Source organism: Callorhinus ursinus, unplaced genomic scaffold, assembly GCF_003265705.2.
Source record: "Callorhinus ursinus isolate GAN/ISIS: 27379988/994484 unplaced genomic scaffold, GSC_fseal_2.0 scaffold25, whole genome shotgun sequence".
Lineage (NCBI taxonomy): Eukaryota > Metazoa > Chordata > Mammalia > Carnivora > Otariidae > Callorhinus > Callorhinus ursinus.
This window is the reverse complement of record NW_027397087.1, coordinates 15,371,610-15,395,057: the sequence shown is the minus strand read 5'-3', so window position 1 is coordinate 15,395,057 and position 23,448 is coordinate 15,371,610. Positions and strand designations below refer to the sequence as shown.

General features: G+C 46.2%; 1 protein-coding gene across 3 annotated transcripts in view; it reads left to right on the top strand.

Annotated features, from left to right (window-relative positions):
• Window positions 1-2,844: 2,844 nt before the first annotated feature.
• Window positions 2,845-23,448, top strand: part of SHC4 (SHC adaptor protein 4) — a 129,670-nt gene continuing 109,066 nt past the window's right edge. For all 3 annotated transcript variants that reach the window (XM_025884140.2, XM_073876966.1, XM_073876965.1), the window contains exon 1: window positions 2,845-4,163. In XM_025884140.2, coding sequence (XP_025739925.1) covers window positions 3,579-4,163 — 585 coding nt within the window. In that variant the 5' untranslated portion in view covers window positions 2,845-3,578. The remainder of the gene's footprint in view (window positions 4,164-23,448) is intronic.

The following is a 23,448-nucleotide window of genomic DNA, read 5'->3' as shown; positions in this document are numbered from 1 at the left end:
GTTTTCCAAGGGCAGTGATGAGAGGGGTTGATGGTACTCTGATGATTTAATGACAGTAATGGTTTTTCTTATCTATTATTCATATTTTTGCTCCTGGCAATCCTGTGAGGTATTTAGGGTGAATGTTATAGATATGATCTCCAAGGAGGAGAAGGGAGCAAAAACTAACATTTAGTGAGAACCAAGCATGAGTGAGTTTTTGGTCCACACTAGCTGGTATCACAGCAGGTAAGGGCATGTGTTTGAAGTGAGTCAGCGCTTGGTTGCACACTACACCTGCTGTGGAGACTCACTGGCTGTGAGGCTTAGACAAGCCGGTAACCCGGAGTGGCTGACTGTAAGCTCAGAGCCTTGACTGCCTGCCTCTTCAACAAAGTGAAGATGAGGGGCCTTGGATCTACCTAGACGGGAGCTCTCTGGTGCCCTGGGAGGCCGCCCCCTACAGTGGCCACCAGAACAGGCTTCGCAGGCAGGCAGAACTGCTGGAACGATCCTGGCATCATTGTTCAACAGCCAGGGAACCTTGGCCAAGTCACTAAATTCAATCTGAGTCTCGTTTCCGCATCCGTAAGGTGGTGATGGAAACAGGCCCAGCCTCCAGGAGTTGTTATAATGATTGAATGAGGAGGCAGGTAAATTGTCTTTTGTTCCACAAAGAGTGGGGCTTATTTTAATTATCTTTATCACTACTAATTGAAGAGGATATTCTAATGTTCTGGGGAAAAGGAAACCATCCACCTTGCCTGGCCACTTACCTGGAATGGAGATGCACTCAGTGAATGAGCTTCTCTTGGGCTGTTGGGGCAGCTTTTGAGCCACCATCTTTGGGCTGAAAGCTGCCTGGTTGTGTGGCTGGCCTCTGAGGCTGTTGCCCGCTCCCAAGTTGCAGATCTGGTTCCTTTCACCCTTATAATAGGCCCTGGCAGAGCTGCCTAGGACAGCCAAGGTCTCCAGGGACCTCACCTAGTCCTGCCTGATCCACTCTGCCCCTCAGCCCTCCTAGGACTCAGTCCTCCTGAGGAATGTGGACTGCTCTGAGCCCCCAGAGTCTGGTCGGCACAGTGCCTACCCGGGTGAGCCAGTTGCCCTGGGCACCCCGTCCTCCAGTCATGAAGACCTCAGCAAGGACTCACATTAACCAGCTGGGCTCCTGTTGTTCCTTCTTTCTCCAGGCCCACACAATTGTTAGGAAACTGATTCTTTGAATGGTGTTGGCTTTCTCAGCTTCTCCTGCTCTTTGCTCCGTTTTCAGTTGCCTGCAGTGGTGTAGACTCTGTACCACAGGGGATCAGTGTACCAGCTTCAGGGTCAAGCAGCCCTGGTTCACATGGCCTTTGTTTGCAGTGATTGGCAGGTACTCAGCGAGGCAGGCGCTGTATGGCACGTGATGCCAAGTGCTTTACAGGGATTAGTATTAGCTCGTGGACCCTCATAACACGTCCATTAGACAGCTGCTTTTAACAGATGAGGGCATTCAGGCACAGAGAGGTAAAATAACTTTCTCAAAGCAGCATAGCATGGGGGTCTGTGACAGCAAGGAAGGGAGCCCTGGGAGGGGAGAAGGGGGGGAGGGGAAGAAAGAAAAAGAGAAAAGAGGAAGGCTACGTCACACCTTGCCCAGAGCTTGGCTCCCCAGCTCCCCAGGGGGCGCGGGGGTCTGACTGACTTAGCCACTCTCTCAGTTTTGCCAGAAGGTGTGGGGGTGGGGAGAAGAGGTCAGCTGGGATTGAAGGGAAGGTTTATGAAGAGACAAAAAGGCCTTCCACGGAAAAACACATCCTAACGGTTTTGGCAGACAGCATGTGAAAAGGTGCATTCTTCCTCTGGGGAAGCAGGAAGCCAGCCAGGATGCCTCTCAGTGGGTCACAAGCAACCATTTAATTCAGAACCTGTGTTTAGATCCCAAGGGAGCTCAGGCCACCAAAGTCATGAATACACATGAGCCTCATGCAGCCTTGTGGACAATAAGACGATGAAGGTGACATCTCCGATTCCCGCGGTTGCCACGTTGTTTTAATTTGTAAACTAACGAACAATTTCAGATGTAAGAGCGTTGGTCTACAGAGAAATGTTAACCTTCGGCAGAGATTTTGTCTCTTCTGATATGTGATTTCCACATCTTCCCTGGGTTTCAGCAGTTTCCTCTTCTCTATTCCTAAAAGAACCTGCATTTCCCTTTCCTGACTCCCTTCCTGGCTTCCTGTGTGCTAAGCCTTTGCAGTTGTCATCATCTCTTCAGAATGCATTTGATAGGTACAGGAAGTTGCACCAGACGGGAGATGGGAGATGGAACCAGCAATCAATAAAAAAAGAACTATGTTTCTAAGAAAAATGCATCACGGCTTCCCACCGGAGTTGTGTACCATATGTCCTAATATCCGTGGAACAATGGAACTAAATTTTAGCTCTTCTGCTTGGCTTTCCCGGCCATTCTCAAAAAAAAAGAAAAGAGACTTTTCACCTGCTGCTACCCAGCTTCCCGAGGATTCCTAGTACAGATTGCCTTTCCTTTTAACCCTTTCATCAGATACCACAAAATAAAATCTCTCCTTCCAGCTTTATTTCTCCTGGCTACTAGTTTAGTATATTTATGGTGCATGAGTCATCAAGCTGCCGCCTGATTGGATAAAAACCAAGCACCCCTGAGACCATCAGTCAATTACAGCTATTCTCAGCTTCATTCACAGATTTATTAGCTTGCACACACAGAGAGAAATTCATTCAGCAAAGTTCATTCATAAAAATTTCAACACTCTGCATCATCCTGCACATCTCAGCCTTCTGCTGCCGACGGGCTCCTGAAAGAAGCTCTGAGCTGAGTCCAGGAGGGAGGGGAGCTCAGAGCTGGGGTGGGCAGGCTGGGAGGGGATCTGAGGAACACGGAGGGATCGCAAGTCCATGAAATAATGCGGAGCACCGCCCGTCACTAGTACTTCTGGCTTGTGGCCCGGACGGGATGCGAGACAAGATCTTCCAAGAGAGGGCAGCTATCAGAATCGACGAACTCAGGCTGAAGGGCCTTTGGCTCATATAGACATTTGCTCTTTTTCCTTTTTTAAATGAACAATCACTGGAACAAATAAAGGGTTAATAGGCCAGTCATTGCCCCGCCCTGTGAGAGCCGGAGGGAGCAGGTTTGAAAGTTCCTGTGTGCAGAAGGGGAGGCTGGTGGTGGGGGGCGCTAAATATTCCTGCAAGGCTCCTGCACCGCCCGCTGGCGATGCGGCGGGACGGGCTGGCCGGTGTTCGGCCCGGTTCCGTGCTGAGAGTTGGCCGTGAGTGATCCCTGCCACCGCGAGCCCCGGTCCAGGCGTTCCCGGCAAGGAATCCAAGGCGAGAACACCGAGTGCTGCCGCTGGGGCCAGGGAGGGACTGAAATCAACTGGGGAGGCGTTTTCTCCCCAGGCTGTCACCCAGAAGGGCCTGGGAGCCGAGGTGGGCGAGGGAGAGTGCAGAGTTGGGAGAGGTGGCTGCCGCAAGTCGCGTGGGGCGTTGAGGCATTTGCTTTCCGTTCCGTTTATCTAGCAGACGACGAGGCGATTTATGCAACAGTATCCTGTTTCAGCACTGCCAAGGCTATGCGAAAACGCGGTCAGGACAGCCTGGCAGGACTTGTGCTGTATGTAGGACTCTTCGGGCACCCCGGGATGCTGCACAGGGCCAAGTACAGCCGTTTTCGGAATGAGTCCATCACGTCCTTGGACGAAAGCAGCCCCGGAGCCTCGGTGGGGAACAAGGGCTCGCCTCAGCCTCCCTACCCCACCCTGGCACCTCACCTGCCGGCTGACGATGCCACCTTGGCGTCCCAGGAGAGCCCCACCCCACTGTGCACCTTGATCCCTCGCATGGCCAGCGTGAAGCTGGCCAACCCAGCCACCTTGCTGAGTCTGAAAAACTTTTGCTTGGGTACCAAAGAGGTGCCCCGGCTGAAGCTCCAGGAAAGCCAGGACCCGGCTCCCAGTGGCCCAGCTTCCCCTGAGACCCGTCTAAATAGGGCTGGGTCCGCACCTCCGCCGCAGCCAGACCTGGTGGGGCACAGGGCAACTGTCTTAACTCCCGATGCCTGTCCCCTTCCTGGCCCTGGGGAGCCAAGCCCAGGGAGCAGGCAGGACAGGCACTTTCTGCAGCACCTGTTGGGGATGGGCATGAACTACTATGTGAGGGTAAGTCTATCTCCCTCTCTGTGCTCCTTCTAAGAACTCCTGGGGAAAGGGGCATCTTCCCTGTGTTCTGCAAGGGGCTGCACACCACCTGGCTGGGTTCTAGGTTTGGACAAGACATTGTGTAACTGGACTGAGAGGAGGGGAGCTGGGCTTACGGGTTTCCCTAGGAATATCTGGCTTGTACTGAAGTCAGATAACTTTTGGTTCAAGGCCATGAACTGGTGCTAACTTGTAGGTAGTTTCCAGGGGGTAGGGACAACTTCTGATGGAGACGGCGAGATGGTGCCTTCTTGTGCCCCCCTGGACCTAGCATTCTGACCAAGAAGGGTGAAGAATTTCAAATCTGTTTAGTGACTGAGACCTGCTGGGCTCTATCAGCCACTGTATTTCGGTAGGGATTTCTGTGCTAGAGGAATGCATGATGTGTAAGGGACTTGAATTATTTTTAAAAATGTAATTCAGCATTTATCAAGTACTTCTGAAAGCGTGGCCGTGTCTCTGTGCCTGTGCTAAGAGCTAGTCTTAGGTCTTTGGTGCCCCCCCCCCGCCCCCGGCTTTATTGCCTACACTGCGGCAAGTGGGCCTTGTCCATGAGCTGTGTGCAAAATCAGGGTCCTTACTGGCGTCGCACATGCCCTTGCTCATTCCAGATCTGGGTAAGAGAAGAGAAAAAGATTTGACCCCTGCTCTTCTGGAGCTCACATTTCAGTCAAGGAAAACCAACCAATGCATGTGAAATAATAAGAGAACAATACTTAGCAATAGAAATCTAGTGTGAGAATGCTGAAGGAATTCAGAAAAAGGAAATGGTTTGTTGTGGTCGGGGATTCATTTACATGGGAAACCTTCAGAAGGTGTGTCTTGGAAGAGATATCAGGTCCGGTTTGACAGAAAGGAGGAGATTCCTGGCAGGGCAAAAATATGAGCAGTCTGAAAGGCAGGTATCACTGTGGTGGCCACAGGGGAGGATCTTATAAGCTGGGCTTAACTGAAGAGGGGAATGCTGGAGGGTAGTTGGTGATAGAGTGGCTGGCGCATCGTTGGTGCTCAAACACATGTGAGTTGAATAGAGACAAATATAGATCCTGGGTAGCTTGGGGAAGAAGGAGCCGTTGACTGAAGTTCTTAAATGTCAAGGGGGAGTTGGTAAACACTGTGACTGGTAAACAAGAACCCTCGCTTGGTTTGTAGGCAAACTGTGACTTGATGAAAGTGGTTTCAAAAGGATCAACCTGAATTGATTTGAGATGGATGGAAGCAGGGAGAGATTAGAGATTGGGAGGCCAGTCGGAAAGCTACTCCGAGAGTTTAGGCATGAATGGATGAGAACCTGGATTAAAGTGGAGGTGTGAGAAAGGAGGTGAAGACAAGAACCTCTGCGAGAAGCCTCCATAGTCTTGGGTGATCCATCAGACCATTTCAGCTCATGATACAAATAGCAGAATAGTGAACATTTATTGAACAGTGGGTAGACCGGTGAATTTGTTATTGTTGTTTGGTTGTGGGTGATTATTGATAAAAAGGTTCTGAGGAGTGAGATAGAAGCAGAGTGAGTTGGGAAGGGGGTCGTGCTAAGTTTGCTTAGGCCACATAATGTTTAAAGTAATGACATCTCAGTGCTATTAATTTGCAGGTAAGTAGTCATGTAAGACCAGCACTCAGGTGAGAAGTCTGATATGAAGGTGTAAATTTGAGAGATAGCCAATAATTAGCACAACTGGACAAATAAGATCTCAAGGAAGGGCAGATAATGAATGCTGAGAGAGTTCCAGGGAGAGGAGGCAGGGGACAGCCTTGGCAAATGGATAAGTCAAACCTCTAAGGAAGATAAACTTATGGGACACTCAGTTCTTGCCCTCCCCCGGAGTGGCATGGCTCGTAATGGAAATAGCTTCATCTGTCTACTGAAAGTTCAGGGGCACATTCTCCTTTGTCAACCGAAGTGTCTGGCTCTAGTGGGAAAAGAGCGACTCCAAATCTGTGTTCTCTGCACCTGCCTTCCCAGCACGGAGACATCCTGTACTCTCAGCCCTGCCTTGCCTTTCCTTTGGTGCCTCCTCCCACCTCCCCACACCCACACACCTGTACAGTTTTGAATGTGAAAAGAGTTGCTGTGTGCCCTCCACTTTCCCTAGGGAGTGTTTCCATTTTAGATTTTTAATGAGGATGTCTGTCTTTTCATGGTGATGATAACTGACCCCAGGGAAGGCGCTGAACCCCGTGAGCCAGGTGAGCCACACTATATTGCCTAATAGACAGTGACGTGAGACACAAGTTAACACTTCTCATAGAAGGTAAAAATATATGGAAGTGCATACTTTGTTAATTTTTATAGAAGTCCAACTTTGAAAGATGGAAGGGACACAGAAGTTATCAAGTTCAATGCCTCTGTGGGGAAACTGAAGCCCAGAGAAGTGAATTTTTAAGGCCACCAGGTGAGGCAAAAAGAGAGTTAGAACTCAAGTTCCCTGTGTGCTATTCTTTGCTCTTTTCACCCCAGGTTTCCATCCTGGTTGAGATTCTGTTCCTCAGAATTCTTTTAGATATGAACCAATTTAAAAAAATGAAATGCCAACCTATTAATTTACAGTTAATAATTATCATACCAAGTGCACCCAAATTGTGATCCCTGTATTCCCATCTGTAGGAAGATGCACATAGGAAGATTTAAATCAAAAGTTTCTTAGGGGTCGCCTGGGTGGCTCCGTCAGTTAAGCATCTACCTTTGGCTCAGGTCTTGATCCCAAGGGTCCGGGGATGGAACCCAGCCTCTCGGGCTCCCTGCTCACTGGGGAGTCTGCTTTTCCTTCTCCTTCTCCCCACCCCCCTGCTCATTCTCTCCCTCTCTCTCAAATAAATAAATAAAATCTTTTTTAAAAAAAAAGTTGCTTAGGGGCGCCTGGGTGGCTCAGTTGGTTGAGCATCCGACTCTTGGTTTTGCCTCAGGTCATGAGTTTGAGCCCTGAGTCTGGCTCAGTGCTCAGTGCAGAGTCTACTTGTGATCTCTTCTTCTCCTTCTGCCCCTCCCCCTGCTCGCTCCCTGTCTCTCAAATAAATAAATAAAATCTTTAAAAAAATAAATAAAAATTTGCTTAGTGATGATGGAATCAGAGCAGAAAAGTGAGAGAGATATTCTTGATGGCTAGTGGGACATAGAAGTAGGCAAAAAGTAGCCATATATTTTTGTAGGCAAAAAGTAGCCATATATTCTACTTCCTTATCCACATCATGTGACTTCTCCTTTCCCTGCCCAAATTTATTTTTTTATTCATTCACTCATTTATTCAACAAATATGTATTGTGAACCAATTATGTGACCAGAACTGTTCCAGGACCTGAGGATACATCAATGAATAAAAAAGAGCAGGTCTGAGCCCCCGTGGAACTCACATTCTGGTGAGTGGAGATGAGCCCTGATTGAATAAACAAGTAAATATAATATGTCACATGTACTAAGTGATAGAGCAATAAGACAGGGGAAGTAAGAAAGGCAGTTGCTTGGGCAGAAATGGAAGGGATTGCATTCCTTTTGGGGGAAAATGACAGAGCTATAGTTACTCTTTATTTTGTTGTCTTGCATCTTTTATCTTTACAATGGGAACTATATTTGCCTTCTACTCTAACTTAGATTTGACTTTGGGTTAAATATCTTTTTTTAATTAGAAGATTTATTTATTTACTTGAGAGAGAGAGAAACAGAGAAGGCGCCTGCAAGTATGAATGGGGGAAGGGGCAGAGGGAGAGAATCTTCAAGCAGACTCCCCGCTGAGTGCAGAGCCCAGGGCAGGGCTCCATCTCATGACCCATGAGATCATGACCAGAGCCGAGACCAAGAGTCAGACGCTTAACGGACTGAGCCACCCAGGTGCCCCTAAATCTTTTTTTTTTTTTAATTTACTGTTCCTTTGGTCTTATAATATAGAATCAGTTATACAGCTGAAAATGTTTTATAAGTTCTGAGCACCTATTTTTGAGTCACTTTCATTTAAGCTCAGGCCTTGAACCCTCTGAAGATCTTTCAGGGAAGGTAGGCCAGCAAGCCATTCTTTGAGAGATACCAAGCCAGAAGTGGGACAACCAGACCCGGTCTGAGCAAAGCAGTGAGGTGAGTGAAGTCCGTGACATGGTGCCAAATAGTGACTTTTGTTTCCACCATAAGATTAAGTCTTGTTTCTTTATGAGGTATTCCCAAATCACTTTGTCCATCACCCAACATTCACTCGGGGGTCTCAGTTGCCCAACAGTCTGTGCTGAGTACGGAGACCACACCACGTGCCCTAGAGTGAGATGATTGGTCTGTAGGGCCTCGAAGCCCCCCATTTAATGACTCCAGCTCCTCTCTTCCCATGGGAGCTGTTTAAAACCTTAGTTCCCGTTCCCAACCCCCAAACTGCTTACAATTTAGTTGAAAGCTAAATAAAGCGGAGGCAAAGAAACCAACTGCGCTGGAGCTGCCACAGACCCGTACAGCAGTTCTGACGGTAGCCCTCCAAGGGAGACCGCCTTCTGCGAATGACGACAGCCAGCCCTACCCCACCCTTTCCAACCTAAGTGAATAGCACACAGGGTTGAAGATCAAGGTTTGTCTCACCCTGCTGCCCATCTTCTTCCCACCCTCTTACTCCACCTCGGAGCAAGACAGGCAGTCCTGGAAGTTTGTGAACCGGAATGCCGCAGATGGAGGACCACACCGGGCTGTCCTCAGCTTTAGTACAGGACCGACCCGCAGACCTTGCCTCGTTGCATTTATTTGCATGATTTCAGTCTCTTCACTTCAGCCCAACCCACCCCAGCAATTTCCCCAGATTGTGTTAGTTTGCTCAGGCTGCCCTGACAAATATCACAAACTAGGTGGCTTACACTGCAGAAATCTATTCTTTCGAAGTTCTGGAGGCTAGACGTCTGAAATCAAGGCATTGGCAGGGTCATACTCTCTTTGAAGGCTCAAGGAGAGGATTCCTCCTTGCCTCTTCCTGCTTTGGGTGATTGCCAACAATCCTTGGCATTTCTCGGCTTGGAGAAACATCACTCCAGTCTCTGCCTCGGTCTTCAACGTGGCTTTCTCGCTGATGTGACCGTGTCCGAATTTCCCTCTTCTTATAAAGATAGGAGTCATTACACTTGAGCCCATGCTGATCCAGTATGACCTCATTGTAACTTGATTATATCTGCTTCCAGATAAGGTCACATTCATAGATCCTGGGCGTTAAGACTTCAACTTAATTTTGAGGGGGTTATAGTTCAAACCATAACAGTCCCCAAAAGCACTTATTGCAAAGTGTTTGCCCACATAAGTGTTCTTGGGTATTGGGCTCATCAGTTTTGTGTGCAAATATGAATATATGTTGAGGAATTTTACTTACATCCTTTGTAAATCTCACAGACTACTCTGACCGTCCATCCTTCCTTGTTCAATGGTATGGCTTATTACTGAGCCAATAGACTAGTATTGTCTATTGTCTGTTGTGTAGACTAGAAGTAGTCCATGGTACCACGATGTTCTGTCTGCCCCGGGTATCTCTCACACAGGGCAGCACAGGTCTAGGAGTTATGAGATCTGCATTAAAGTAATGGCTCTGGTGCTAACCAGCTGGGTGACCTTAGGTGAGTCATTTCACCTCTCTGGGCCTCATTATCTCATATTTAAAGTAAGAGAGTTGAACAAAATGCTGCCTAAGATCCTGAAACTCCAGGTCTCCTTTCCCATTGGTCTGTTGGGATCTCTTTGGCTTAGAAAATGGATTCAGGACAGTTTCCTAAAGGAAATCATTTTTAACATCTTTGTGTTAATAGAGAGGAGAAGAAATGTCTTTAGCATCCTCTTACCCACACTGAGCTGGCTTCACCAGTAAAGCAGAAAGGGGTGTGTTATACTGGCCTGGGCACAGGTGCTCAGTTCTAGAGAATCGGTGTGAGAGGAGTCAGGTCGTGGGAAAACATCCAAACATCAAGTGTAGGATTCTGGGGAGTGTCGGAAGCCAGGCCGGTCCAAGGGGCAGGCCAGGGTGAGTGATAGTGGCCGGGATCATGGCTTACATGGTCTAGCCAGCCAACCTGAGGACTGTAGGAACAGCAAGAGTTAGCCCTTATCGATTCTCTCTGGACAAAAGTGCTAAGAGAAGAAGGCCCTACCACACAAAGAGACAGTCTAGTAACTCTAACCTTGAAAGAGGGAGATTGATAACTGTGGGAAACCTCTGAAGAGACAGTCCCATGATTTATGCAAAAGAAAGGCAGACCTGAGTGGTGTAGGTCAGGCCCTCACAGGTAACAGATGGCTTTCTGCCTCTGCCTCTGCGCATTTACCTCTTTTCTAAATTATCGTTGCTTAAAAGTGTGGTCATATGGATGGGAGGAAATACTTCCATCTAAAACTGACAGGTTGTCATTGAGGGTGTTATATTTTCCTTCCTGTTTCTTTCTTGGAGTGAATGTAAAAGTAGATCCTGCTAGAATTTAGAAAAATCCTGACAGATTTGACCTGTTGTTCCCGTTAGTCCCCTTATTGTTTATTTTATTTTTTATTTTTTATTTTTTATTTGACAGAGAGGGACACAGCGAGAGAGGGAACACAAGCAGGGGGAGTGGGAGAGAGAAGCAGGCTTCCCGCGGAGCAGGGAGCCGGATGCCGGACTCAATCCCAAGACCCTGGGATCATGACCTGAGCCGAAGGCAGCCGCTTAACGACTGAGCCACCGAGGAGCCCCTTGTTTATTTTTTTAAATTTATTTTTATTTTTTAAAGACTTTATTTATTTTGAGAGAGAGAGAGAGAGTGCACTTGCAGGGGGAGGGGCAGAGGGAGAGGGAAGAGAAATCCTAAGCAAGCTCCATGCCCAGCACAGAGCCTGACACTGGGCTCCATCCCATGACCCTAAGATCGCGATCTGAGCTGAAATCAAACCAACTGAGCCACCCAGGCGCTCCCCTGTTATTTCAACTCTCATACGTCCTCTGATCTGTCCAGTTCTTCCCACCCCTGATCACTAGAGCATAACTGGAAGAGAGAGTCTTAAGAGTTCCCCAAGTTCAAAACCTTCATTTTACAGTTGAGGAAACACAGAGACTCAGAGATAGGAAGTAACTTGCCCCAAGCCACACAGCTTCTGGTGGTGGAGCCCAGAAAAGAACTCCCAGTTCTGTGTATAGCACTCTTTTGTAGCTCCATCTTGCTTCACCTCTCCTCACTCCCTGAACTAAACATGCTATGCCAAATGTCTCTATTGATGAAAATGCTTTGTGTGTGTGCTTTTGTGTAAGAAGACCAGAACAAAACCTTTCTCTTCTAACAGAAAAATTGTCTTTCAAAAGCAATGAGAAGGGAAAAAGTGAGGCAGAGTGGCAAGGAGCCCCAAATGCCTTGGCTTTATCCATTTTTGTTGAAGGCGGTCCCTGCACGTGGCGACATGTTGGTGTGGGACCAGGACTTGTACGACGTGCATGGACTGGCATCCATGAATTCCTCTTGCACAGCTTTTGGGAATCGCTTCCCTGTTACGGCTTCTCCCCTCACTTCCATGTTCATATCACTCTAAAGCCATTAGCATGTTATCACACGGATTGATTGACCCAACCCTGTTGCCCAGTATGACCATCCCATCACCAGAAGAGTGATCTCAATGCTGCACACAGCTCAGGAAGCAAGGCCATTCCACAAATTTAATCCCCGGCAGCAGGGATATGAGGTCCCTGGGGTTTCTTCCTCTCTCCTAAAAGATACAAGCTTCAGATTTCGGTGAGGGCAGTGGAGGCAGAGTGAGAGAGGTCTGATCAGATTTGTGTGGAAGCATCAAGATCATAGTTACCAAAAGATGTAGGCCTTAGTGCTGCCCACAAATAACCATTACATGAAACGATTGCATCTGAAACAGAAGAGTTGAGCAAGTGGGTATTTGGAAAAGTCAGGAGGCTTCTGAGAATTGGATTTTTGATTGAGAACATTGACTGAAATCACATGAAACTTGTCCATATCATAGCAATGATGACAAGAAAGGATACATTTGTAACCATAAACTCAGGTGTACAAGAAGTGTCGTTACAAATATATTTTAAAAATCACATGAAATCTGACACCAAGCCCTTGCTGGCTTGGTCAGTTTTGGTCATTATTCATCCCCCAACCTCCAATCATGATCACATAGTGAATCGGGAGGCTTATTTCGCACCCCTAAATGAAGAAAGGCCTCTGACCTTTAGTTCATTGTATAGGATATTGATAATCCTCTAAAGACAGGAGGCACTCCTGTGTCTAGACCTCCATTTGCACACTAGAATCCTGACCCATTCTGAGAGCCCCTTGCTGAGAATCCAGCTTCCCTCGCTGCCCCTCCAGCCATTCGCCTGGGGAAGACTTGCTACTTCCCCAGGGCTTGGCCAGAATGCCATTTGAGGGTCTGGAATGCTCAGAGACCCACCAGCATCAACTGCCCATCCTCTTCCCCTCACTGCCCCTGAAGGACAGGGAGGACAGATGACTTAAGCAAGTTAATGGGAAATCCAGAAGCAACCAGCAACCAGAGAGGGTGCTGGTTGAGGGAGGGCACAGCAGAAGGGCACGAAGGAAAGCACAGCCCACCTACAGAGGCTGGGCAAAGATGGAATGAAGTTTAAAGAGTCGCCCCCATTTGTTAGACACTGGCAGCCAAGGGTTCTGATGGAAAATGAGGCTGAAGGTTCTTCGCAGGAGTTGGAAATTATACTCCTGTGGGAGGTTGAGGGGATTGAGAGACGACGGGAGTGGGAGGGGGGTGCAGGGAGAGAAAGAGAGTGGAGATAGAATGCCTAGTACCAGCAGTGTCCTACCCAGAAAAGAATCTGGAACACAGAGGTCATAAACCAACAGTTTAATGGCATGTTTTGTTTGGGTCAAAATAGGAGAAAGATTTATTTTATTTATTTATTTTTTGGTTTAGTTGCCAATGTTTTAAAAATTCCATATAAAACTCTGGATTTCTGGCTTCTCAGAAGAGCCGACAGCCTTGGACAGGTCATTCCACGTGTCAGCAGATGGCCAGAGCTGGCTAGTGAGTGAGTCACAGTCCCACCCAGTCTCACACACTTACGGCACCTGTCTGCCCCTCCCCCCACCTGTGGCATCAGAATGGGAAGGTACTGTAAGCCCTTTGTCTTTCGTTTTCTAATTTGGACTATCTGGGAGAGAAACTGAGAATGTCTTCTTCTTGGGCAACATACCAGGACTTCTTTATGTAATGGGACAGAGTCCGGGGGCTGAGTGAGCCCACGAGAGACGCGTTGTCTTCCCAACTCAGAGAGTCTTTGCCCATTCTAGCCAAGCTGCAGAGTTTTTAAAGACAGTGGAGCTCCAGGATGGGCACAGGCCATCACTATTTTGTGAAGACGTTAGTCAAAAGTTAGTTTGTAGTCAGTTCTTTGGGACAATGAGTTTTTCCAAAGAAATCATGTTAAAAGTTGATAAGCTTTCTCCTATGGTGTGAGAGAGGATTAAATGGAAAAAAAAATATATGAAAAGATTAGTACAGGGCCCGTCCCCAGATAGAGGGAAGAAAACAAACTTTTAAAGGGCCAAGAGTGCTTTTGGGCAAAAATCCATTGAAATGGGCTAAATTTGACTTGGGTGTTTCGCCGTGTCCCCTTAGCATCCTGTCTCCTGACCGGCAGCGGCAGCCCTGGCCAACCTTCCTTCCCTAAGCCTTCCGGTGGTGCCCCCAGGGCAGGCCTGCCCACCGCCCACCACTCTCCAGCTGCCTGCTCTCCCCAGCTAGTGGGCTTCCCTCTTCCCTCAGTGCAGCAGAGGGGAAACTTGCATTTTGGAAAGATATCTCTTTACTTCATTGAATCTTTATTGTAGCATTTCCCAAAAGTTCCAGAGGGCCACTGATAGCAGTTAAAACCGTTTGGTAAAAGTGCAGATTCCCAGCACCCTCCTGAAGTTACTGGATCAGAATTTCTGAGGCTGGGGCCCAGAAACCTGCATTTTTAACACGCTCACTATGTGATTCTGAAGCATACAAAGTTCAAAAACCTCTGCTGAGTCCATTTGGTGCGGTGGTTTTCAACAGTGGATGATTTTGCCACTCGGGACATTTGGCAACGCCTGGAGACATTTTTAGAGCTCAAAACTGGTGAAGAGGTGGGTGCTACTAGGTTGAGTGACTAGAGGCCAGGGATGCAGCTACACATCCTACAGGGCAAGGGACAGTCCCCAAAACAAAGAATGCTCAGGCCCAACTGGCTGATGGGACAGAGGTTAAGTAGCTCTGAGGCAGTGGGATGAAATGTGTCACCCTGGGATGTGCATTAGGAGGTGGTAGTGAATGGAAGAATAAACAGTTGATTAGTCATCTGGCTTTTGAAAAATCTAACCTAAGCTATTTCTGTTTGTCTCGAGTTTTCTTCTTTCTCCTCTTTGAATTCCACAAATTCTCTAAAAATTATAGTTAACTTCCTTACCCCCTAGCCACACAATATTCCTGTGGCTTCCACATCAGGATCCCAAGGGGTGGGAATGAGAGGGGCAGATCAGCTGTGGTATGTCCAAAGTTACAGCAGGTTCGACCCTGACTCAGGTGCATTCTGGACTAAATGGCATTTACTAACCATGGTATCCTACCATTATTGGTACCTTCATTTCCATAGGGAAGTGTGTTAACAATTTTAGCAAGTAACTTCCCAGTAAATTTTAAGAGCAGAGCCTGTCTTGGGGTTGGAAATTTCCTTTAGTTAGAGGCAAAGAAGTGCCAGAAAGCAAGCAACTTGAGGATAAAGACCATGTGCTATAAGGACAACCCCAGAAATTGAATTTTTCCCTCAATGTCATGAGATGATAATTTATATGAATCATTCATTAGGAAATGGTGAAATATATAATCCAAACATAGTTTTTTTAACCTCGTGCCAACTCCAGGTCCTTGAAAGTCACTGCCCCGCCCTCTCCTCTCCTCTCAGCTCCTCTCTCCTCTGGACTCAGGACTCAGACTGATACATTGACTACAACGTTCTGTTTCATAGTGAGTTAAGCTACCCAAGCTCACGAGACTAATCAGCATAGAGCTAGGACTAAAATTCACGTCTCTCAACTCCCAGGTGGGTGCTCTGTTCACTACCATGGTGAATAAGACATAATTCTTGCATGAGGAGGTGACAATATGAAAAGGGAGCAAAGATGTCCACACAAATTACTGTAACATAAGGCAATGCATAATAAATGACACCAAAGTGATCCAAGTAAAGCATGTGGGATATCATGGAGGAAAGGCAACTTCTTCCATTTGAGATGATTAGAGAAGGTTTCATGAGGGAAGAAGCATTTTTTTGAGTCTTGAGAAATGGGTAGAGTTTCCGTGGGCAGAGATGCAGGAAGAGCATTCCAGGCAAAGAGAATGACAATAGAGAAGCCTTGGACGTGGGAAAGTAGAGCATATATTTGGGGAATGGTGAGTGATTTGACTTGGTTGGACAGTGCATAAGGTGTATGTAGGAGATCAGTGGGAAAATAAGATGAACTGAGGCTATAACAAAGTTGCATAGTATCTGAAAAGTTAGGTTTTCCAACAGAAAACCATTGAATATATTTTTTTAGTAGCATAAGGACAAACTCAGAACTTTGACAAACTCAAAGCTGTGTTTTAGAGAGATCGTATGGGCTACAGTGCTCAGAGAGGATCCAAGAGGAAGGAGACTGGGCAAAGGGAGTCCTGGTGAGAAGCAATGTGGGAGCAAAGGCAGTGGCAGGAGGAATGAGGGCAGATGTGAGGCCCCTTAGAGGAGAAGGGGAGAGGCAGGAAGGGTTTGGGGGTGAAGGGTGAGTTCCATTCTGCATGTGATGCATTCAAGGAGACTTCAAAGCATCCAGGTGGAAATCTCCAGCAGAAAAGAGAATAGTTAGGATTGAGGAGAAATTATTTTTGTTGCTGTTGTCTTCAAAGCCCAGGGAATGGACAAGGCTACCAAAGGGAGAGCGCAGAGTGCAGATGCAGAGGAGAGAGCTTTGAGATGCAACCATTTAGGTATTCTGTGGAGAAAAGGCGTTAGTGACAGAACTAGCAGAGTGAGGAGCAGGATGGAGAGAAGACAGGGCCATCCAGGGAGAGGAGGGGAGAGTTTTGAGGAGAAAGATGTTGGACGAAACAGCAGCAGGATCTGGGAAGTATTCAAGGAATATGAGACCTGCAAGAGCCACAGATTTGGCCTTTTATTTTCTTACTTCCCTCTCCACTAAGATATTCAGTTCAACTATTGCAGAGCACACATGTCACTGGATATCCCACATGTGCACTCTCTCCTCTTGCCCTCTCCTTGAGTGGCATCTCCCAGATTCTGAGCCAGAAATCTGAGGCATGTCTACGACACTTGCCGTCACATTCCACACAGCCTTCAGTTATCAAGCCCTGACAATGCCACCCTTATGACATTTCTCATACACATCCATGTCCTCCCATGCCCACTGCAATGTCTAAGGTGAGGATGAGAGTAGGCAGCATTTTCAAACTCATTGACCAGCTTCTTACTGGTCTACTATTTTCTCTACTGGTCTACTAAATGCACTTTGCTAAACACTGTAATTGTAGCTTTTGGTTGAAACTAGGAGAAAAATGATCCTAATACAACGTGGAAAATGATACATACCTATGGAAAATAGTTTGATGCATCAGCGTCATGAACTCTGGGAGGTGGAGACAGCTTCTAGCTGGGTGGTCAGGGAAAGCTTCCAGGGGAGATGGCATTTGAGATGGTCCCTACAGATTGGATAGACGTTGAACCATAGGGAATATATAAAAATAAGGGGTATTCCAGATGGTGGGGGCATAGAGAAGGAAATAGAGGTAAATACAAGGGAGAGCACTGATTTTAGTTTGGTTAGAGTGGAGGCTGCTTGGAAAAGACTGGTGGAAAAGACTTGAGCCAGCTTATAGCAGTCCTGAAATATCAGCCTGAGGAGTTTGAGCAGAGGTCTGGGGATCTCTTTGTGCTAGAGAAGGAGTGACTGGAAGTAGGGAAGCCCTTTCAAAGGCTATTACAGCAATAGTCAAGGGGAGAAGTGTCTATATGAGGGTCTTATTGGGGGGGTGAAGTGAAGAAACACTGGTGGCGATATCATGGAAGAAAAATTTGACGATGAGGGCAGAACGCAATCCAACTTGCCTGAGGTTTTGAGGTAGAAGGTCTGGGGTGGGCCAGTGAAAGACACAGAGGACCCCAGGAGGAGCAGTGTTGAGAGGGAAGGTCAGAGGTTCAATATCCGACACATTGAGTTTGAAGTCACAGAAAGTCATCTAGACTAGAGGGAGGTGTCCAGCGGGCCTGCAGAGCTGGGGAGGGCTTCAGGTCTGGTGTGTACTTTGTGGGTCAAGACAAGCGATTAGGCATCCTTATCTGACAAGCATCCCATTAAGGCAGAGAGATTTTAGGTGATTTTCAAGGGTGGGAAGAATGGAGTGTTTCTTAATATTATACAGTAGAAGGCCTCTTCTCTGATGGAAATGTTTCACATATCCTTTTGACATTTCGGTTAAATGTACATAAATGTCCATTTGTGTTGTAGAGTCAAGGCCTTTTCTCGGAGTTTTATAGATATGATGATTAATACCCCTTTCATTGGGCGCCTGGGTGGCTCAGTTGGTTGGGCAACTGCCTTCAGCTCAGGTCATGATCCTGGAGTCCCGGGATCGAGTCCCACATCGGGCTCCCTGCTCAGCAGGGTGTCTGCTTCTCCCTCTGACCCTCTTCCCTCTCATGCTCTCTATCTTTCATTCTCTCTCTCTCGAATAAATAAAAATAAAATCTTTAAAAAAAAATACCCCTTTCATTGTTCTTGTACAAATTCTACCCATCATTCCTCACTTATATTCCTTTCAGTGTCTTCAAAGTGATATGAGCTGTTAGGGAGATCTTCAAAGCAAGCTGAGTGCAGAACATTTCATTTTTTAAAATCATTTAGAGTTGTTTTTATCCACATGTAGTTTAGCTCTATTTTTTTAAAAAGAACTTGCCTTCCTAAAGTCTTTCTATAACTTTTGACTTAATCTTCGTAGAAATAACCGCATTTAAAAAAAACCCTAACTCATATATTTTCAGTTTGCTTAATATCTACTTAAATGATGTGACTTCAGCAACAATTACAACCGCCATATACAGGTGTGACACCAACACACCTGGTTCTCAGTAAGTCTACACTCCAAACAGCAGCAGCAGAAGGTGTGGGCATCTCTGCGGGCTGTGGCAAGCTGGTTGAGTGGTAACCAGTTAGCAGAGTTTTACTGTTGTATTGTGTGCTGACAGCTCAGCAACTTGGTTGGTTGATCTGTCTCAGGGTACATTTCCAATTTTTGTCATCACAACGAGCATGTTTTAGATTCCACTTTTCCTTTTCCTACTGAACTTGACAACATCTTGCCCTTGAAGACAAGGCAGTATTTAATGAATACTGTTGTACTTACTCTCCAAACAGTTTCTGTTCGGGGAAGATGATAGATAGAGAGTGTCCCAAGGCAAACTAGAAAATAAAAAAAAAAAACACCGCTAGGAATACAGCAGGTATCCTGACTGCCCCAGCAGAATCTTACCCAAGACCCTCTTTTCAGGAGATGAAATTGAATCAGCAACTAGAAGACTATCTCTGGGGTTGGAGGTTTAAATTTAGAAACTCATCTGTGGCCTAAGCCTTTCTCTTTTTATAAAGACAACCAAAACATGTGAGGTTTGAATTCCCCACACTGGTGTCAACATTATTGCCAGCTTACAACTCAGTGAAGACCCTCTGTTTTTTATTTCTCTTAATAACAATAGGGTGCCCTTTGCATCTCCATAGTATTTTGTAAACATAAAGAGGATCAAGTTTGTTACAAGGGCAGATGTAATTTGTTCTCAGTAGCTTTTGTTTGTCCTTTGGAAAAAATACATATCTTTCTCAGGTAGGATAACATTAACTACGGGAAATATGCTCCAGCAAAAAAATGGTGCTCTGCTCACCAGAATGGCTGTGACTTAACTCTTATTTACCCAGCACTCCTAGGGATGCGAAGGCTACACGATCCTGGTGAATGAGACTGTTCTCTCACTTGTAGTTTTTAAAAATATATAATAAGGGAGAAAGAGTCACAAGGGCTAACTTTTCTGAACTCTTTTTGTTTAATCTAATTTTTCTTGATTGTATTTTCTGAAATGTCAAAGGTAACACATACTTATTTTGGTAAAAATTAAAAACAGTGCAGAAGGTAGAAGGTGAAGGTCCCATTTTCTAGGGTAATTACCACTCCTGACAGTTTGTTTTGTAGTCTTTCCGAATTCTTCCTAAGCATTGCACACTTATGTATACACATACACATACTTGTTGACACAGAAGAAGATTATAGCACGCATACTGTTCTGCAACGTGCTTTCCCTCTCTCTGACAGGTAGATTGGGGCACCCTCGTGTCACTATGTGCTGATCCTCCAGGAGGAACACAGTGTCCCAGAGAAAGGGCCACGCTTCTGGCCACTCCTCTACTAAGAGACAGTTCTCTGACTTCTGACTCCAGGAGGTCAGACCTTCAGCTTCCCTGTACTGTTTCAGCTTGCTCTCTTCTGTTCCTCAGCTGCTTTCCTCACCTGCATGAAGCTAGAGGTGGGGGCTCTGAGTACAAGGGGATCTTGGTCCCCAGTCTAAGAGCATGTTCTTCTACTTACTATGTAGCTAGAGATGCTGGGATCCATCAAGATAGACCATTTCCCTCCCCAAAATAAGAGAGTCTTAAGTCAGATTAGCCACCCTGAAACACCCCCCCCCGTATGTGGGTGCATATCTGTACATGTAAGCGTGCATGTTGTTTTAGAAAGCAAAGCCTATAGTTCTGTCTGATGTATTTCTCTGAGAGAATAATACTAGAATTAAATAAATTCTTTTACTGGCATTCTAGTATACAGACTAGCTTATTTAGGGCCAGAAGGGATGGTATCCTTGTAGGGTCCGGATGTCTTGCTCATCATTCGACTTCCACTCAGCTTCTAGAAGTCAAACTAGTTGTATGTGATGTCCCTTGAAGAGATGAGAGAAGGTGCCGACTGTGGAGGAATATCCCCGGGCAGACAGGGTCCGCTTTCTCCTGCCCACAGACCCGAGGGGCTTTGCCAGAGAGCATGAGACCAGCCAGGAGCCTGCCGGCGAGGGAAGAGAACCCTGACCAGAAGCTCATCTATTTTTGTGCTGGTTTTCTTTTGGTTTCTGAAATGATGTTAAAGATACTTATTCTGGCTAAACGAAGACACACTTGGAAAGAGTTTTTGATTTGAAAAGAAAATATCTTGGAAGTCCTGAAAGTTTGGAATAAATGTCTGAAACTTCAAAGAGGACCTCTAACTGCACCCCCCAACCCCCGACTCCCCAACATTTACATCATGGATAGACAGCCCATGGGAGCCAACACATGGCTGTCTACATAATGCTGGACTCTCAGGACCCGCCTAAGTTATTTCAAGTATCTCTTCTTAATCCCTTTAAATACAGAGATGAGTTTTTAAAAAAAATATGTTAACCCATCTGGAGTAGCTATAAGCTGTTCCCTGAAAAACAAAGAAACCTTTATTCAACACCAGATCTCCCATTCTTTATCTTTTATGACAAGTTGCAAAATTCTGCTGAGATAAAGGCTGAGACTGCAAGAACCGTATCCTTGTGCCTCGTCCAGTGGTAGGAAGGTCTTGTGGAGGGAATGCGCAGAATGTACGTAGAGAGCGAGACAGAGGACTGGGGAGGGGACGAGGGAGCCATGCAGCCAACCCCAATGTGGAACAAAGGAAAGGGATTCTGGCCCAGGATGTGTGGCAAACTCCCAAATCGCCCTTTGTAACATGTAAGAATCCCACTTCCTGAGGAGGCTATTACCTGTGAAGAGAAGGAGGAAAGGGGGTACTGGGGAGGGGAGGGAATGGAGGGAGAAGGAAGAGGAAAGATGAGGTAGGACGGGGGCATTGCTGTGGGAGGCCCTTGGGGCAGGCGCGAGTATTGATCCCAGAGGCCTCCAGGAAGCATCCTGTGCACTCACAGGCCATAGTTTTATTGGGATTTATACCCCACTGACTTCCAGAAAGGTTTTGAGGTGGCTCACCTGCTAGTGAGTTAATGCTTCCTACACACACTGAGCAACTCTGTAGGAGTGAAAGGACAGAAAGTTTGTGAGTCATCGCCCAACTGTTCAAGTGAGTTAAGAGGGGGGCTGTTTCTTCTGAATGAGGTGCCCACAGACACTGTCAACACCCACCGGTAGGAATCCTGATACAGTCGACTCATTTAGTCGATATCGCCAGGAAATCATTGAATTTTTCAGATAACTGAAGCTTCTTCCTTTAGAAGTCAGTCTTCTAAAACTTAAAATACTTTACACAGAAACCTCTGCATAATGAAGATTATATGCTCCTTTCTCTTCAGAGATGGCTGATAACTGAATGAAAAAAAAATTGGGGGGGGGAGGGAAATGCCAGATGTTTTCTCCAGATCTATGGTTTATTTTTTATAACAGTTTTATTGAGATATAATCTGTATACCATAAAATTCACACTTTAAGTGTACAATTTGGGGTTTTTTGAAGGGGCGGTTAGTATGTTCACAGAATTGTGCAACCATAACCACTCTCAGGTTTTATTGTATTATTATTTATTTTTTTGAGAGAGAGAATGTGTGCTGGGAGGTGGGGAGGGCCAGAGGAAGAGAGAGAATCTTAAGCAGTCTCCATGCCCAGCGAGGAGCCCAATGTGGGGCTTGATCTCAGGACCATGAGATCATGAGCTGAGCCAAAATTAAGAGTTAGCCGCTTAACTGACTGAGCCACCCGGGTGCCCACCACTGTCAGGTTTTAGAATAGGTTTATCACTCCAAAAAGAGGCCAGGTACCTGTAAGCTCCCTACCTCTGCCCCTAGCCCCTGGCAGGCATGAACCTACTTTCTGTCTCTCTAGATTTGCCTATTTTGGGTACTTCATATAAATGGAATCATATAATAGGTGGTCCTTTGTGTCTGGCTTCTTTCACTTAGCAAAGTATTTTCAAAATTCATCCATGTTGCGGCACGTATCAGTACTGCATTCCTTTCTATGCCTGAATAATAGTCCATTGTATGAATGTACCACATTTTGTTGATCCATTCGTCAGTTGATAGACATTTGAGTTATTCCCACTTTTTGGTTATTATGAATAATACTGCAATGAGCATTCATGCATAAGTTTTTGTGTGGACATGTGTTCTCAATTTTCTTGGGTCTATACCTGTGAGTGAATAGAGGTTGAAATGGAACGTCCTTTTTTTTTTTTATTTCTGTTTTAAAGATTTTATTTATTTATTTGACAGAGACAGAGACAGCAAGAGCAGGAACACAAACAGGGGGAGTGGGAGAGGGAGAAGCAGGCTTCCCACAGAGCGGGGAGCCCGATGTGGGGCTCGATCCTGGGACCCTGGAATCATGACCTGAGCCGAAGGCAGCTGCTTAACGACTGAGCCACCCAGGCGCCCTGGAACCTCTTTTTTCTTCTGGTGGAAATGGAGTCTTCGTTCGAACAGTCACGGTGCTATCACTTCTCGACTTTTCGGCTAACATCAAGTGTAACAGTCATGGTGCTGTTCTGGGACCCAAGATATACTGGCAAGAGCTAATAATTATGATGGGCTAGTTGTCCCTGCACTCTGAGCCCCCAAATCTCTGAGCTTTTTGAATTTATATGTCTATATTTCTACAATTTTTCAGATTCCTTATGTTCAATGAGCTGTGACTATTTGCTCTTGGTAGTGAGAATCCAACATTTCAGTTTGAGGTTCTGGCCTCCTGAGAGGACAACCCGTTAATATTGTATATAAATCAAGAGTAATGAGCTCTGAATGAAGGACTGAGGTGCTCTCCTAGGAGAAAAGACACAAGCAGAAGCTTTAGGGTTTGACTTAATTTAAAAATATGTCTTCAGCTGGGGTGCCTGGGTGGCTCAGTCGGTTAAGCATCCAACTCTTGATTTTGACTCAGTCATGATCTCAGGGTCCCTGCTCCTAGAATTTTGATTACTAAATTTTGATTACTAAATCAGCCCCACATTGGGCTCCTCGCTGGGCGGGGAGTCTGCTGAAGATTCTCTCTCTCCCTCTCCCTCTGCCCCTTCCCCCACCCTCGCTTGCTCACACGCTCTGTTTCTCTTTTAAAAAAAAAATCTCTTTGGTCACTTGCTTCTGTAGTCTCAGCCATGTTTAGGACACTTGAAGTTTTCAAGTAGGACACTTCCATTTAAGGTATTAGTCTATAAAGCTATGTTCCGATAATAGGGATTAAAATGTTACTTTTTCTGATACAT